At 36.9% G+C, this 16,989-nt stretch overlaps 1 protein-coding gene across 4 annotated transcripts in view; it reads left to right on the plus strand.

Annotated features, from left to right (window-relative positions):
- The window catches only part of LOC100617593 (zinc finger protein 665-like), a 35,872-nt gene extending 22,717 nt beyond the window's left edge, over positions 1-13,155 (plus strand). For 3 of the 4 annotated variants that reach the window (XM_007492193.3, XM_016422329.2, XM_056796922.1), the window contains 3 exons: positions 892-1,018; positions 2,062-2,157; positions 8,724-13,155. In XM_007492193.3, coding sequence (XP_007492255.1) covers positions 892-1,018; positions 2,062-2,157; positions 8,724-11,203 — 2,703 coding nt within the window. In that variant the 3' untranslated portion in view covers positions 11,204-13,155. Of the gene's footprint in view, positions 1-720; positions 772-891; positions 1,019-2,061; positions 2,158-8,723 lie in introns of all 4 variants that reach the window. The other variant, XM_016422328.2, reaches the window with a different exon arrangement.
- The last annotated feature ends 3,834 nt before the right edge of the window (positions 13,156-16,989 follow it).

Genomic DNA, 16,989 nt, shown 5'->3' on the forward strand with positions numbered 1-16,989 from the left:
TACAAGATTTAATACAATATGTGAAAAATAAATTCTCACACTTAAAAATTGGAAATGTCTTTCTAATGAATTAACTTCATCTCCAACCTCAGGTAATGAAATAATACATTTTTAATAAAGGAAGGAAATCTCTTTTTGTCATCATAATTGCTTTTAGTATCTATATAATGAAAAATGAAAATTAATACATACCATTAACAAGTACAAGCAATCATAAAGCAAAGAAATAAAATGTTTTGACTATGATAAATCTTATACATTGTCACCTGAAGCTCTCAATATAGTAACTAACCATAAATAATTCTTCACTTGGTTGATTCCAGTTTCATATTACTCAGTATAGTCCAGATTGTTCTTTCTCTTATGAATCCTCTTCATGTTTTCTTATAGATAAGACTTTATTTCATGATTTTAGGAAATTCACTAGACAGTTCATTTTTCTTTGCCCTCTCTTCATTGATCGCTGGTAAACATCTCTTCCTCCAGCATATACAGTACTTGCCAACTTTTCACACACTCTATAGAGTTTTCTTAACATGTCACTTGGTCCTTTTTGGGAAGTTCAATATCACTCTCTCTTTTTCCTCCACAGATCCTCATACCTTTCTTATAGAATGCCTACTTTATCCTTGATTCCATACAAGTATTTTATAGTAAGATATTTGGCAAATTCATTCCCACAGCAAATATAAAAATGTTTGGTTTTTTTTTTTTTTTCAGTTTTCCATTGGGCTTTAATGACTACGGATTTGAGTGTTGGCACTGACACTTGTAAGCCACATGATCTTTAGAAAAATCCCTTCTCTGTACTTCAGTTTTCTTCTGTAAAGTGATAAGCTTTGAATTCTGAAGTCTCTTTTAGCCCTAACTCTTGTGAATTTTCATGGTTAGGATTCACTGACATTCAAGGATGTGACTGTGGACTTCACCCAGGAGGAATGGCACCTCTTAAACCATTCTCAGAAAGAGTTGTACAAGACAGTTATGCTGGAAAACTCCCAGAACCTGCTCTCCCTGGGTAAGTATAACTTGCCTTGGGAACTCTGAACCTGCCACCAAAGGAGGGTCTTCCTTTCTTTTCTATTGGGCTGGGTTGGAGTGAGCATTTGTCGGTTATTAGAAAGGCAAAAGTGATGATGATCTTTCAACAGACTCCTACTACTACCTGGTTTTGCCAACAAAAAGGTCTTAACTTTTTATGATAGAAAGTTAGGACTTCCTTTTGTTGCTTTTGAAGCTATCTCTTTCCTATTTTAGCATGTTATAGAACAAATAAGGGTTGGTTATAGAATCTCAGACTTGGAACTAATTTTGGAGGTTATCTAAACTAGCTCCTACCCTGGACCTGAAATTTGTCTGCAAAATCATACATTCCTTGAAGGTGGGAAGTGAAGGGAACCTCCTCTCTAGCAAGAGTTTCTTCTTTGGGATGGATTTAGTCTTTAAAAAATCCTTGTTAACAAGCATAAATTTGTAGTTTATTACACCCAGTCCTGCTTTATATAATAATTTTATCTTTGTTTTTCATTCTTCCCCCAAATTCCAGCAAAGATGGTGGAGAAAGAGGGGAAAGAAATAAATATTTATGTAGGCTAGCTATGTGCCAGGAACTATTCTTAGTACTTTATAAATATTATCTCAGCTGATCCACCCAGAACCCTATAAGTTTGTTTTTACTGTTAAGGAAACTAAGGCAAATAGAGGTTAAGTGACTTTCCTATGGGCATAAGTATCTGACTGGATTTCAACTCTAGTCTTCCTTACTTTAAGCCCAGGGCTCTCACCATTGAACTACTAGCTGACTCTAATTTCTTGATAATGGAAGTAATGGAATGTACCCATCCTTCTTTGAAAGAGATAAAGAGAGAATTTTTTATTTCCAAATTGACTGCATTATCTTCTCCCTACTCCCAAACTCACCAAAATAAATATGTCTATCATCCTCAATGAATCTTATGGTCCATCCATAGGATGGTCATTGCTGCTAGTCCCCTTTCCCTAAAGGGGAATAAAGTATAAGATTCTCTCTATCTTCATCCTTTCCTTATTCCTCATGCCCAGGAATTCCAGTTGTCAGAGAAGACTTGATCTCCCATTTTGAGGAAAAGGAAGCATTATGGATCCTGGATCAAAAAGGACTAAAGAATTCTTCTCTAGGTGAGTGAGAGGAAAGCAATTTCAAGATAAAACGTTGTTATCATAAGAAGCATCTGTGTTGTAGTGAACAGAATGCTAAGTTTGTAGGCAAGAGGACCTGACTTGGTATTCTTTTTCAGATGCTTTTTATCAGTATAATACTGGAAAAGTCACTAAACTTTTGAGTCTTAGTTTTCCCACTTGTGAAATTAGGCGTTAGAGCCCATAACCTTTCACAGTCCTGCTAGTGATAAATCTGTGATCATATAAGAAGTCATTGTTTAGAACTATGGGGTCCAGAAATCTTCTGAAAGCATTCAAAAAGGGTTGAGGCTGTCCCCTAAGAGCTCTTTTCTTGACCTTCAACTCAACAAATATATATTAAAAACCTAGTGTGTGCCAGACATTATGCTAAGTACATTGATATAAAGAAAGGCTAGGGACAGCCTGTTCTCAGGAAGTTCACAATCTAGTGGGAAGAACAACATGCAGACAATTATGTGGAGACCTGCTCTATCCAGGATAAATTATAATTAATAAAAAGAGGAAAGGCAGAAAAATCAAGTGAACTGGAATAGGGGAGTTTTAGGCAGAACTTCAGGGAAGCCTGGACGGACATTCTAGGCATAAGGGGAAGCCAGGGAAAGCACAAGGAATCAGGAGATGGAGGGTCCTATTTAAGGAAGAAGAAGGAGGCCTGTACCACTATCCCATATGTGGAGGGGGAGTAAGGGAAAACAATATTCAAAATGTAAGAGTGGAAGGTGATGTAGGGCTTTAGCAACCAGGTCATTTTGTGTTTGATCCTGGTTCTTTGGGAGGCACTGGAACTTATTGAATAGATTTTGGCATGGTCAGATGTGTGCTTTGTTTAGGAAGATGAATTGGAAGCTTTAAGTAGGATTGAGTGGCCTGGAGAGAGTCTCAAGGCAACAAGACTCACCAACAGCCTCTTGTAATACCTCAGCTGTGAGACTATTTAGATCTCCACCAAGAAAGTGACAATATTGGGAGAAAAGAGACTGTATGTGAGAGAGGGTGCAAAAGAAGAGTCAACTGGTCTTTCTAAAAGATTGAAATGAGGGGGAAGCTGGGTGGCTCAGTGGATTGAGAGTCAGGGTCAGAGAGTGGAAGGTCCTGGGTTCAAATATGGCCTCAGACACTTTCCAGCTGGGTGACCCTGGGCAAGTCACTTGACCCCCACCCCCACCCCATTGCCTAGCTCTTACCACTCTTCTGCCTTGGAACCAATACACAGTATTGATTCTAAGACAAAAGGTATGGGTTAAAAAAATTAAATTAAAGATTGAACTGAGGGTTGTGAGTGTGTGAGAGATGATAAGGAGTGGGTTACATCTCGATTTCACATTTAGATGATTGGCAGAGTGATGTTGTGGATAGCAGTAGGAAAGTAAGAGTAGAGGAATTTTGGTTAGAAGAAAAGGCATCTAGTTTTGGATATGGGAGGGGAACCAGGAGACAGTGGTGTCTCTAAAACCTAGAGAGAAGAGTGTCCAAGAAAAAAGGGTGATTGTGTCAGAGGCGGCAGAGATCAAGAAGGATGAGAACTGAGAAGTCATTTAGAGATGATTTATAACTGCAGAGAAGTGTTTTAGTTGGACAATGACGTTAGATGCCAGATATCAGAGTTTCAAAGAGAATAAAAATAAAGGGGCTGAAGATACCAATTATAGATGAACATCTCTAGTTATCTAGTAATTAAACAGAAGAAAGATAGAATAATATCTAGTTAGGAATGATTGGATCAAGTGAGGTTTTTTTGACTATCAGGGAGACCTGGTTTTATTTATGGCAAAAAGGAAGGAGCAAGTAGCAAGACTGAAAATTAGTGGGGGAAAAAGGAGATAAAAAAGGAGGGAATATTCTGGGGGCAAGAGATCCACCCCAACAACACAATTGTTGTGGCAGAAACACACCTAAATTTGTAGCAGGGTTCCACTGCAAGAATGGGAGACTCAAACTCCATTCAATCCAGTAAAAAATAATTTTACTTGAAGAAGAGGTTTATGGTAGTATAATAGCCTAATAGGTGGTGGAATAGTCTGGGGGCTAATCAGGTGGTCTTGGAGCTGATGAATAAGCCCAGGGGCCAATAGACTAGCCTTTTTGGAGCTGATAGTATATAGTAGCAATTCCACTGTAGAGTGGTAGCTTTCTACACTCTACAGATCAGGGTTGGCATATTTATTGCAGTCTCCCATTCCAGAGAAATCTTCACCTTTTCCAAAACCCCTGAAAGGTAGGCATGGTTGAATTCAGGTAGAGGTATGTTTTGGGGTTTGTTGCCATAGGGAATAAAGAGCATGTGCAAGTTTGGGGAATTATGCTGGAATGCCGAAGTCCCCAAAGCTCTGGTTCCATGTTCCCCCATTGTCCAGCTTGTCATCATTTGTCAACATGGGAGAGGTCTCCCTGCCCTTCTGGGATGAGAACATGGTAGGGCGGATATGGTACGTTGGAGGATCACTATAAGTAATTAAGTACGTCTTATAGTTATAAGAATATGAGTAACTACACAGAACTGATGCCTAACATAGAATATTATAGATCTAGTACATAGAGTGGGTAATTGAGCAATCTGCAATTCATGCTTGAATAATGCTGAAACTAGAGGTTTTGCAGTTGATGTTTAACCAGTGCTAAATCGTGCGAAATGCAAGATTTGATTTCAGAGCATGAGAGTCCCGTTCCTATTACAGTCCCTCACTGCCTACTGCCAGCCCACATCACAATCTAATAAACATTTATTAGGTGCCTACTATGTGCCAGGCACTGTGCCAAGGGCTGGGGACACAGTTAATCAAAAAAAGAGTCCTTACCTTGAGAGCCAGTTCTAGAGACAGAGGTCCTGGTTTTAAATCTGGCTTCAGACACTTCCTAGCTATGTGACCCTGGGGAAGTCACTTAACTCCCATTGTCTAGGCCTTACTGTTCTTCTGCATGAGATGGAAAGTAAGGGTCTTTAAAAAATAGAAATGATAAAAGGCGGTTTCAAAGAAACCTGGGAAGAGTTGTCTAAACAGATAAATATGAGTGAGCAGAACAGTAGAATAGTTCATACTGATCAATGCAGTGAACAACTGTGATTCCAGAGCAGTGGATCCCAAAGGCTTTTGTTGTTGGAACCTCTTTCAAAAATAACAGATGTGTTGTGCAACTCCCCAGGCATTTAATTTAGTACTTGTATTATTCATATTCATTAATGCATTTGATTCTATAGTAATGACCTGGACAACTTTTACTCCAAATTCCTACTTTTGTTACAATGTATTATAAAATGTAAATTTTTTCTACCTAAATTATGAAAAACCATGTATATTATAATATCATATGTAGAAAATGATAAAAATTTAATATTTTTTTTGTAAAAAATGTTTTATAAATAAAGGCTTCCTTATTATCTCTTTACAGTTCCTTTCTGTATCCATTCAGATTCCTTTTGTCAGAACTGTAATATTTCCCATAGTGAGGGAGACCATGGGTTTGAGCAATTGGAATCTCAAACTGGATGAATCTTAGAGACTGGGCAAGCCCAAATAGCAAAGGATTGTAAAGAGATGAAATTTTCCCCTGAATCTCAAGCAAGATAAGTGAAAGGATCAGTGCACTCATGAGTGACAAAAGCTGTTTGAAATAGACATGGTATTGCTCTTTCATAGGTATGCCATGCTTGTAATTTACTTGCTGTTTGGGAGAGTAACTTCCTTCTTTCCTTCCCCCTTGAGGTAAAAACGCGAATTTCCCCAGCCACATGGAAAGAGAGTTAGGAGGCCGATTGTAGCCTAAGGAAAATACACCCCAGTTTTTACCAGTTGCTGCCCAGAGAGCGACTCCAAGTTTGTGAGTCCGAAGATACAGCGACAATTAGCAGCAGCCCAGCAGGACCAATGGCAGCTGTCAGTCAGGGTTGGGGGTCAGGGCTGGGGTAGGAGCAGGAGGATGAGCAATCGGGTTCAAGAAGATCAGGAGCCTGAGCAGAAGCAGGCAGCAGCAAGGAATGAGGAACACGAACATGGGCTCAAGCAGATAGGCAAGAGTCCTCAAACTGAAAACAGCCAGGCTCATAGGGAGGGCGACTAGGCAAAAAGTAGGGACTAAAGAAGCAAGCCAGCAGCTTTGGAGTTCTTTCAGAGTTTGGCGAGGGTGGGTGAAATGCCTTGGCAGGAGAAACATGGCTTAAAAATTTATCTAGGCTATCTTAAAAAAATTGAAAGTTTTTCTCATTCCTCCTGGTTGCCAAAAATTTAAGAATTAAAATTAAATCTCAATAATAAAAATACTATATTTTAGGAGCTGTATTAATGATCATTAGAAATCAAGGAATAAAGAGGATACAAAATAAAGACCACGTGCCCATGGCTGATCAGCCAGTTCAACCGCCCGCCTAACCACCACCAAACTCGGTACAGGAAATAGAGCTGGGACCCTCCACATTCCCGCCTAATATCCCCTGTCTATAGGAAGTACGTAATGACAGGATGTCGGTTGGCTCCTGGGAAATGTAGTTCTTTTTTAGGAAAACAGATTTTCAATTATACACTCTCTTGCTAAGAGATGGAAATTAATTTTTCATCTCACAAAACAATCACCACAATGAATTACTAGTTAATATATAATAGATTGAGTTTTCTATTTGCTAATTACAAGTAGTACATTAAATCATAAATTCCCTTGAAATTCAACTGCCTGTATTACTTTGCATTTTTAAAAAACAATACTTTTGATTAAAACAACCTTAATAAGGAAAGAAATCTTTAGACATACTTCTTTCTCTCACTGGCACACTGTTTATACCCTCACAAAAACTCTACAGAATGGCTCGTGTATGCTGCCAGCCAGATCTTTGGAAATCTGCTCTATAGAAGAATAGTAGATAAATTCAAATAAAACAATAGCTTTCATAATGCAATGAAAGGCAATATAAAGCCTTTTTTTTTTAATAGAATGGTTGTGATGGGCTCTGATGGTTTCAAGATGTCTTGTAATGTCCATGTCTATTGATTATATTTTTCAAAGAACCTGCCATCTGCAAGAACACACATTTGTAGCATCATGATCTGATGACTGATTATATTACAGATGAGATGCTATTACAAGGTAGTTCTAGAATGAGGAAACTACCCTGGTACAGTATACTACAGAACACCACAAGTGAAGTTATATACATACCTGGACCATTTGCTGGGAATACTACAAAGTCAAAATTTTCTAGCAATTTGGAAATAATTTGATGATGGATTGAGAAACTGTTTTACTTAGTCAAAAGGAGTCAGAGATTGATGTAATCACTACCTGAACACCAAAATCATTGTATACCTGATCATATGGTTTGGAATCATTACATAAAAAAACCTATTATGTTTGAAACATCATATACTAATTGTTCCAGAGAAAAAGTGTATTTTGTAATAAAATTGTGGAATCATTTACTGCTTAAAGTACCATTTAAGAAGTTTTAACTGAAATCACTTAGACTAGAGGTTCTCAACCTTTCTAATGCCATGACCCCGCAATACAGTTCCTCATGTTGCAGTGACTCCAAACCAAAAAATTATTTTGGTGGCTACTTCAAAACTGTAATTTTGCTACAGTTATGATTCAGAATGTAAATACCTGATATGCATTATGTATTCTCATTGCTACAAATTGAGAGGTTGAGAACCGCTGACTTAGACCATAGTCACGAACCCACAATGTGTTCATGAATTACTAAATGGGAAGTGCTTCCAGGAGACTAATAGTGAATTATGTCTTCTACTTCCTGAAAGGATAATGATCAGAAGATACAGAATGAGACATATTTTTGAATATGGAAAATACATGAATTTTTTGTTGTTGTTCTGCTTATTACAGGAATCTTGGCTTTTCTTTTCGATTTGGGGAAGACAAACACTCAAAGATAAATTTTAAAAAATAACTGAATAATAGCTATCCTTTAAAAAGTCATGGACCATCACAGACTGTTATGCCTCTGCTGAATTAAAAAAAAATTTGCAGTTAAGATGTGATTTTATATATGACAAACGAAAGGCATAGAAATATTTCTCACTTTAGCTTAGGAAAATTCCACAAAATGATTATGTGATAGTACATCAGAAGTGGTTGGCATAGAAAAGTGTAAAGTTTATCTGACACAACAGAAAACAAAAAGAATTATCCACAAAAGGCATTTGAATGACCAATTGGAACTGAAATGGAAAAAGACCATCTAGTACTAAAGAAAGATCACTTTCAGGCTCAGGGTTTGAGTTCTAGGCTTATCAGCAGGGATTTTGTTCATGTCTCTTTGCCATTCTGAGTTCATGGCTTGAGTTGTAATGTGTAATGAGAATACAGCTCTGTTTGTGTCATTAGTTTGTGGTGAGCATCCAGTGTTTATCAATCGTTTCATAAATCACCTTCCATATGTGAACTAATGGCATTTTTAATTGCTTAATTCTTCTAATGAATTTTGAAAACACTTCTTTTTGATTGGGGGAAATAGAAGTCAGTCCCTTTTCTTCTATTTGAATAAAGAGATTTTACTTATATGTCTATGTGACTCTATATTTGTTTGTTTCCTTCAGATGGAGAAACCAGTTTTGAAATGAATGAGACTACTGCAAAGCTCAGCAATTCTGTGGACAAGATTCACCAGCATAGATTCATGAGTCATGGTTCCTATGACTTCAATATGAGAGAAATCTGTGACTCAGATATTAAGATAGGGAAACATCAAAGAAGTCACTGTGAAGCTGATAAAGATGGAAAAGATTTCAGGCACTATTCAGTCCTAATTAAGAATAAGAAAATGGTCTCTGGAAAGGATTATTTTCAGTATAGTGAAAATAGGAAATGCTTTACTGAAAAGTTTGGGCATGAGAAGCTTCCTGAAGTACAAATATCTCAGGGTAATCAGTGGGGAATGTCCAGATGCTTGAATTCAGACATCATTAGACATCAGAAAAGTCATAAGGGAGAAATACTTTATAAATGTAATGAATGTGGGATGGCCTGTAGCCAAAACTTAAAGCTCATTGACTATCATGAATGTAATCAATGTAGAAAAGTTTTCACACAGAATTCCAAACATGTTCAACATCAGAAAATCCACACTGGAGAGAATCCTCATGAGTGTCATCAATCTGGAAAGCCCTTTCAACTCTGCTCTCATCTTGCTGTACATCAGAAAAACCATACTGGAGAGAAACCTCATGAATGCCATAAATGTGGTAGAGCTTTTGATAAACACTCTTCCCTCATTGCACATCAGAGAGTCCACAATATAAAGAAACCTTATAAATGTAATCAATGTGAAAAGGCTTTCAAACACACCTTGAGTCTTTCTCTTCATCAGAGAATCCACACTGGAGAGAAACCTTATGAATGCATTCAATGTGGAAAGGCTTTCACAGAGAGTAGCTCTCTTGCTAGACATCAGAGAATTCACAGTGGAGAAAAACCTTATGAATGTAGTCAGTGTAGGAAAACTTTCCGACAAAACTCCAGTCTTGCTGTACATCAGAGAATCCATACTGAAGAGAAACCTTATAAATGTAATCAGTGTGGAAAGGCTTTCAAAGAGAATTTAAAACTTGCTGTACATCAGAGAATCCATACTGAAGAGAAACCTTTTGAATGTAATCAGTGTGGAAAGACTTTCCAATGCAGCTCCAGTCTTGCTATACATCAGAAAAACTACACTGGAGAGAAACCTCATGAGTGCCATGAATGTGATAAAGCTTTTAGTGAACACTCTTCCCTTGTTGCACGTCAAAGAATCCACACTGGAGAAAAACCTTATAAATGTAATCAGTGTGGAAAGGCTTTCACACAGAAATCTAGTCTTGCTGTACATCAGAGAATCCATACTGAAGAGAAACCTTATGAATGTAATCAGTGTGGAAAGGCTTTCACACAGAAATCCAGTCTTGCTGTACATCAGAGAATCCACACTGGAGAGAAACCTTATAAATGCAATCAATGTGGAAAAGCTTTCAAACAGAACTCCAAACTTGTTTTACATCAAAGAATCCACACTGGAGAGAAACCTTATGAATGTAATCAATGTGGAAAGGCTTTCACACAGAATTCCCATCTTTCTAAACATCAGAGGATCCACACTGGAGAGAAACCTTATGAATGTAATCAGTGTGGAAAGGCTTTCACAGGGAAATCCAGTCTTGCTGTACATCAGAGAATCCACACTGGAGAGAAACCTTATGAATGTAATCAGTGTGGAAAGGCTTTCACAGAGAAATCCAGTCTTGCTGTACATCAGAGAATCCACACTGGAGAGAAACCTTATAAATGCAATCAATGTGGAAAAGCTTTCAAACGGAACTCTGAACTTGTTCTACATCAAAGAATCCACACTGGAGAGAAACCTTATGAATGTAATCAATGTGGAAAGGCTTTCAAGGAGAACTCTAGCCTTGCTGTACACCAGAGAATTCACACTGGAGAAAAACCTTATAAATGTAATCAATGTGGAAAGGCTTTCAAGGAGAACTCTAGCCTTGCTGTACACCAGAGAATTCACACTGGAGAAAAACCTTATAAATGTAATCAATGTGGAAAGGCTTTCCCATATAGGGCTCTTCTAGCTTACCATCTCAAAATTCACACTGGAGAAAAGCCTTATGAATGTAACCAATGTGAAAAGACTTTCATGAAGAAGTCTAATCTTGCTATACATCAGAGAATCCACACTGGAGAGAAACTTTATGAATGTAATGAATGTGGAAAAAATTTTATAAATAAGTCCAGTCTTGCTGTACATCAAAGAATCCACACTGGAGAGAAACCTTATAAATGTAAACAATGTGGAAAGGATTTCACACAGAATGCTAATCTTTTGAAACATCAGAGAATCCACACTGGAGAGAAACCTTATGAATGTCATCAATGTGGAAAAGCCTTCACAGACAACTCCAAACTTGCTTGTCATCAGAGAATTCACACTGGAGAGAAACCTTATGAATGTCATCAATGTGGAAAAGCTTTCACACAGAACTCCCATCTTTCTAAACATCAAAGAATCCACTCAAGTATGGGTGAAGCCTGAAATAACTAAGGAAACAAAAGTTTAAGCTTCTGAGAATACTGACTTATTAAGCTATGCATGCCAATTGCATAAGAAATCAGGCATTTGGCTTGGCTTGGCACTGAATCCTGAATACAAGAAGAAACCAATTTTTTTTTGTAATAAAAGAAAACATAAAAAAGACTCTAAGCCAGGATGGAAAATAGATAATCTAAATTCTAATTGGAGGGAAAAAATAGGAATTTTCCAAGTTGTGAGGGAGTTAAGTGAGTTTCAGGAGTTGTGAGGGAGAAGAGTAAGCAGATGGATTTTTACAGGTATAAAACAGAATGTCACTCAATTTCCATGATTAGCAAGCAGGTAGAATTTCCTGGAAAATGAAATTTTTACCCCAAAATTGAGTCAGTCTTTTCAGTTTGGTTTACACAATTCCCATAATTCTCTCACTGGAGAGAAACCTTATGAATGTAATCAGTATTGAAAGACTTTCAGAATGAGAGCCAATCTTTCTGTACATCAGAGAACCCACACTAGGAGAAACATTCTAAATGTAATCATTGTGGAAAGCCTTTCAAAGAGAAGGCCCTATCTTGGCTTTACACCAAAGAATCCACACTGCAGAGAAATCTTATGAATGCAATCAATGTGAAACGGTTTTCACACAGAATTCTCATCTCCCTGTATGTCAGAGAAGCCACACTGGTGAGGAAATTTATGATTTTAATGTAAGGAATTAAATTAAGGGTTTGACTAAATATGTGAGATTCTAAAATAATATGGTGTTTTCTAATTTAAAATATAGCTCAAGTCAAAATGACTATTAGTAGCTTTTATTTACAAAGAGGTGGAAAGAGTGAAAGAGAAATAAAAAAAGAGGGTAGAAAAGATGTCTAGCCTATCACACTAAATATTGTTCTGGTGCTTGGCTCAGCCCAGTAGGGCTTGTTAACACTCGACCAGAGGATCCGGTGTTCCACCCATGAATCCTCTTCCAAGAGGGGAAGGCTTCTCTAGAACTAATCTCTCTCCAGAAGCCAGGAAAGGAAAACTAGCTATTCACTCACCCAAGAGGCAAGGTCCTGAGGTGAAGCTGAGGTCCATGTCCCAAGTCACCTCCAAGAGGCAGGTCACCAGCCAAAGCTCCAAGCCCCAAATTCAGGTCAAAGACAACCCCTAGCTAAAGACTTTCAGGACTTTTTATAGTCGCCTCCTATCCCTTCCGCTCTTCATAGGAGCCAATCACAGCTTCCGAATTGAATTGCCTAGCACTGCCCAAGGGGGCAGTGTCTGCGGGATCCATACCTCATCCTCTGAAGGTGTCAACTTTCATCATAGGATTCACAAGTTTCTGACTTGTGACTTGTGAATTCTCTTACTTGATAACAAAGTGTTAAATAGGGGTTAAGTTTTAACTCAAAATAGACAAAGAGAATAATGAATTCCCTTTCACATTAATAAATGTGGAAAGGCTTTCCCACCATGCAGAACCCATCTTTCTTACCACCTAAGAGCCCATAATAGATAGAAACTGTATGAATATAATCAATGTGGAAAGATATTCTAACAGAAATCTGGTCTTGCTATAGATGAGAAAAACTACCATAGAGAGAAACCTTAAGAATGTAATCAATATGGAAAAGCTTTCAGGTACAACTCCAGTCTTCCTTTTCATCAGAATCTATATTGGAGCAAAATCTGATGAATGTCATCAGTGTGCTAATGCTTTTAAGTAATAGTTGTCTGTTATTTCCCATTAGAGAATTCCTACTAGATACAAATTTTATTATTGTAATGAAAAAGGAAAGGTATTCAAATGGAGTACAGATATTGTTCAACATCAGAAAATACATTCTGAGGAGATCTTTGCATCAGAGGATTCATTGTGAAGAGAATTATGAATTTGTTCAATGGGAACATGATTTTCTCTGAAACAGGGAGATTACTATGTAACAATAAAAATTCTCTGGAGACTATGTTTATTTGTAATTATTTATTAGTTTAAAAGAGAGATCATCAGACCATTCTAACTAAAAAATGCTTTCACAATGCCCTAGGCTAAGCTCCAAATTGCACCAAGCTTTCCAGGCTTCAGCTCCTGGATGCCACACAAGTGGTCCTGGCCACAGGAGCCGCTAATTGGACAGTCTTTAACCTCAGTCAGGGTCCCAGGTCCTGAATTTCTGACACATCACTCAGTCACATGGGACTTTTGCCAAACCCACACCAGAATGCTACACCATGAAGCCACATGTAGGCAGGCAGTCACAAAGGTCTTTCTGGCATCCTACCATTGGGGTATGATGGTCCATCAGATGGTGAAGCTGATGGATTTTCAAATGGAATAAGTGAGTACAATTTATATTAAATTCACAACTAGATATGAGAATATTCATATTAGAAAGGAGGCTTATAAAACAAATGCCTTTTGTCAATGGCAAGGCCTTTTACATAGAGCTTATGTTTGTTTATACAATGGAGAAATCATGCTTTTCCAATTTCATACTGCTTATAAAGCCCTATAAATATAATTAAATTTTCTTTGAAATCTTAATGTTTGTAATTACTGTGAAGAAGGGGTTTCATTTTATGTAGAGTTGCTTCTTCATTACTCTTTAATATTTTTTATTCATATACCATAATTTCTTCAGCCATTCTCTAATTGATAATGTTGGCTTTGCTTTCTATTCTTTGGGGGAAACTAAACATTTTGCTATCCTGGTTCTTTCTATAATGATTTCTTCAAATAATCAGATGACTCAATTGATATTGTGCTGCCCCTGGGTCATAAGAAATAAATTAAATTCCTAACACCATTAGATGTGTTAACTTTTCTCCTCCCATACCTATCAAAAAAGTTGAAAAGAATAGAATTTTAGAAAATTAGATAATGATAGACACCTGGAGAAAATTAAATGCCAATAGAAAGGAATATGCATTTTGCTTAGTGGTACATGGCATCTACACAAAAATCAATCATGTATTCTAGCATAAAACCTCATAACAAAAGGCAAAAAAGCAGAAATATTAAATACATCCTTTTCAAGCCATAATGCAATAAAAATTACATTTAATAAGTGGTTGTGGAAACATTAAAAATTCATTGGAAACCAAAGAAACTAATCTTTAAAAAAAAAAAAACCTTACCTTCCATTTAGAATCAATACTGTGTATTGGTTCTAAGGCAGAAGAGTGGTAAGGGCTAGGCAACTGGGGTCATGAGACTTGCCCAGGGTCACATAGCTAGGAAATGTCTGAGGTCAGATTTGAACCCAGGAACTCCCATTACTAGGCCTCGCTCTCTGTAGAGAACCAGCTCATATTTATAATTCTTGCATGGGTTTGAATCACCTGTGGAGGGAGGCTCAAAGCTGGAAAGCAATGGTTAGGACTTGAGGTTAGAGAAAAAGAGACATAGAAGGATCAGAGAAACAAGAAACAGAGACAAGACATTAGTGTGTCACCAAGTCAGCCTGTCAGTTTCTCCTCATCTTCTGAGAGTCAGTTGAACTCAATTTTGTTGAGGCTTCAATAAATGGGGGTTGTGGGATTGTCAATCAAGCAGGTGGCCTGACAGAAATATTAGGATTATATTGGCAATCAAATACAAGATTAAAAAATGGATACCAACACAATGGTATAGTCAGTGCCCAGACAAGAAGCTCATCTGAAAATCCTTCCTCCAGAACCCTGGCACCATTTCATTCAGATGTTGAATATATGTTTTTGACATTACAAAGAAGCTATTGAAATTTCTTCCTAGCCTTCCAGATTGCAGATTGTAGAGGTTTGAGTTCCACAAAATTTGAGCCCCATCCAGTTTAAAGGATTCAGAAATCAATCATGAAATATTAGAAATATATCCATAAGTCTGGTCCATGAACACTTTGCTCATAAGACTCAGCTTTTGAATATATCTTCAATATCTTCATGATTCATTATAACTGAAACCCTATATTCTCAATCCACTGAGCCACCCAGCTGCCCCCCCCAAAGAAACTAATCTTAAAGAAAGATCGAGTCAAAGAACAAATCATAGAAACAATTTCATTAGAATGACAATGATTCAATATAAAATTTAGGAGATGCAGTCAAAGAAATGCTTAGGGGAAATTTTATATCCCTAAATGCTTACATCAACAAAGAGAGCAGACTATTTAATTCCATATGCAACTAAAAAAATGAGAAAAAGAACAAATTAAAACCCCCCAATTAAATACCATAATGGTGAGGGAGGCCAAAATGACCAGTCTTGAAAATACAGGAAAACCTTAACAAGCTGGCTAGCCTTGGAAGTTAGGAAGACCCCAATAAATATGCAGCTGCAGTAGGTACCAGATAAAGGCCAGGAAGACCCCAATAACATAAAATTGTCAAGGTCCCAAGAATAGTATGTAACCGATAAGGGCTGAGGGGAGCCAAACATGCCAGCAATGTTCCAAGAATTGTAGGTAGCAGATAAGGGGCTAGAAGGGGGGGGGCATACATGCTGGAGAGTACTTAAGGCCCAGCCTCTCAGAAGCAACTGGGAACTCTGATGGCAGAGGTTCCCACTGATGCACGTATCAGTTCAATAAATAGCCTTTCTCTGCCTGCTTGCATTGTCCACGGGTCTTCCTTGGTGGTGGGTAAAATCCCAGACCTTAACATTGGAAATCCTGAAAATCAAAAAGTTCAATAAAATTAAAAGTTAGCCATTGAACTACTAAATAAGCTAGGAACTGGTTTTATGGGTAAAGACTCCCATAAAATAGGTAAAACATTGGTTAATTTGATTTTAAAAAATTACCAGTATTAAAGATGAAAAGTATGATTTCACCAATAAAGAGGAAATTAAAGCAATCATTAGGAGCTTTTTTGTCTAATTATATGTCAATAAATCTAACAATCTAAGTGAAATGGATAAATGTTTACAAAAATACTAATTGCCCAGATTAACAGAAGAGAAAATAGAGAGCTTAATCTTATTTTAGAAAAAAAATGAGGAATTTGTCAATGAGTTCCCTAAGGAAAAAACAAAACAAAACACAAAATGTTAGTACCAGATGAAATAACAAGTAAATTCTACCAAATGTTTTAAAGCAAATTCCAATACTATATAAATTATTTGGAAAAATAGACAAATAAGGAGTCCTAAGAAAATCCTTTTACAAAACAAATATAGTGCTAATACCTTAACTAGGATAAGCAAAATTGGAAAGAAAACTCTAGACCAATTTCCCTAAGGAATATTAATGCAAAAAAATTTAAATACAAGCATGGATATTACAGCATTATATTACTATGACCAGGATGGGATTTAAACCAGGAATGCAGGGCTGATTCAATATTAGGAAAAATATCAGCATAATTGACCGTATCAATAGCAAAAACAACTAAAAATCATGATTATCTGAATACTTACAAAAAAGCTTTTCACATAATGCAATATTCATTCCTACTAGAAAGCATAGGAATGATTGAAGCTTTCCTTAAAATGATGAGTATCTATTTAAAACTATGAGAAAGCATTATTTAATGGAGATAAGTTAGAAGCCTTCCCAGTAAATCAAAGGTGAAGCAAGGATGCTCATTGTTACCACTATTCAAATATTGTATTTTAATTACATGGGACTTAAGAAAATAGTATGGATTTAGCTGGTAATTAAGATTTTTTATTAATATATTTTTCTGCCTGATTTGACATGGGTCTTGGGGAAATTCAGAGAATTGCTAATTATGTTTTCCAAGATGATAAAGATAGGCAATCAGAAGAGAAAATGATATAATTGATAACAACCAAAGAAATTAGAGAGCTTAAACAAAACTGA

The sequence above is a fragment of the Monodelphis domestica genome, chromosome 4, assembly GCF_027887165.1.
Source record: "Monodelphis domestica isolate mMonDom1 chromosome 4, mMonDom1.pri, whole genome shotgun sequence".
NCBI lineage: Eukaryota > Metazoa > Chordata > Mammalia > Didelphimorphia > Didelphidae > Monodelphis > Monodelphis domestica.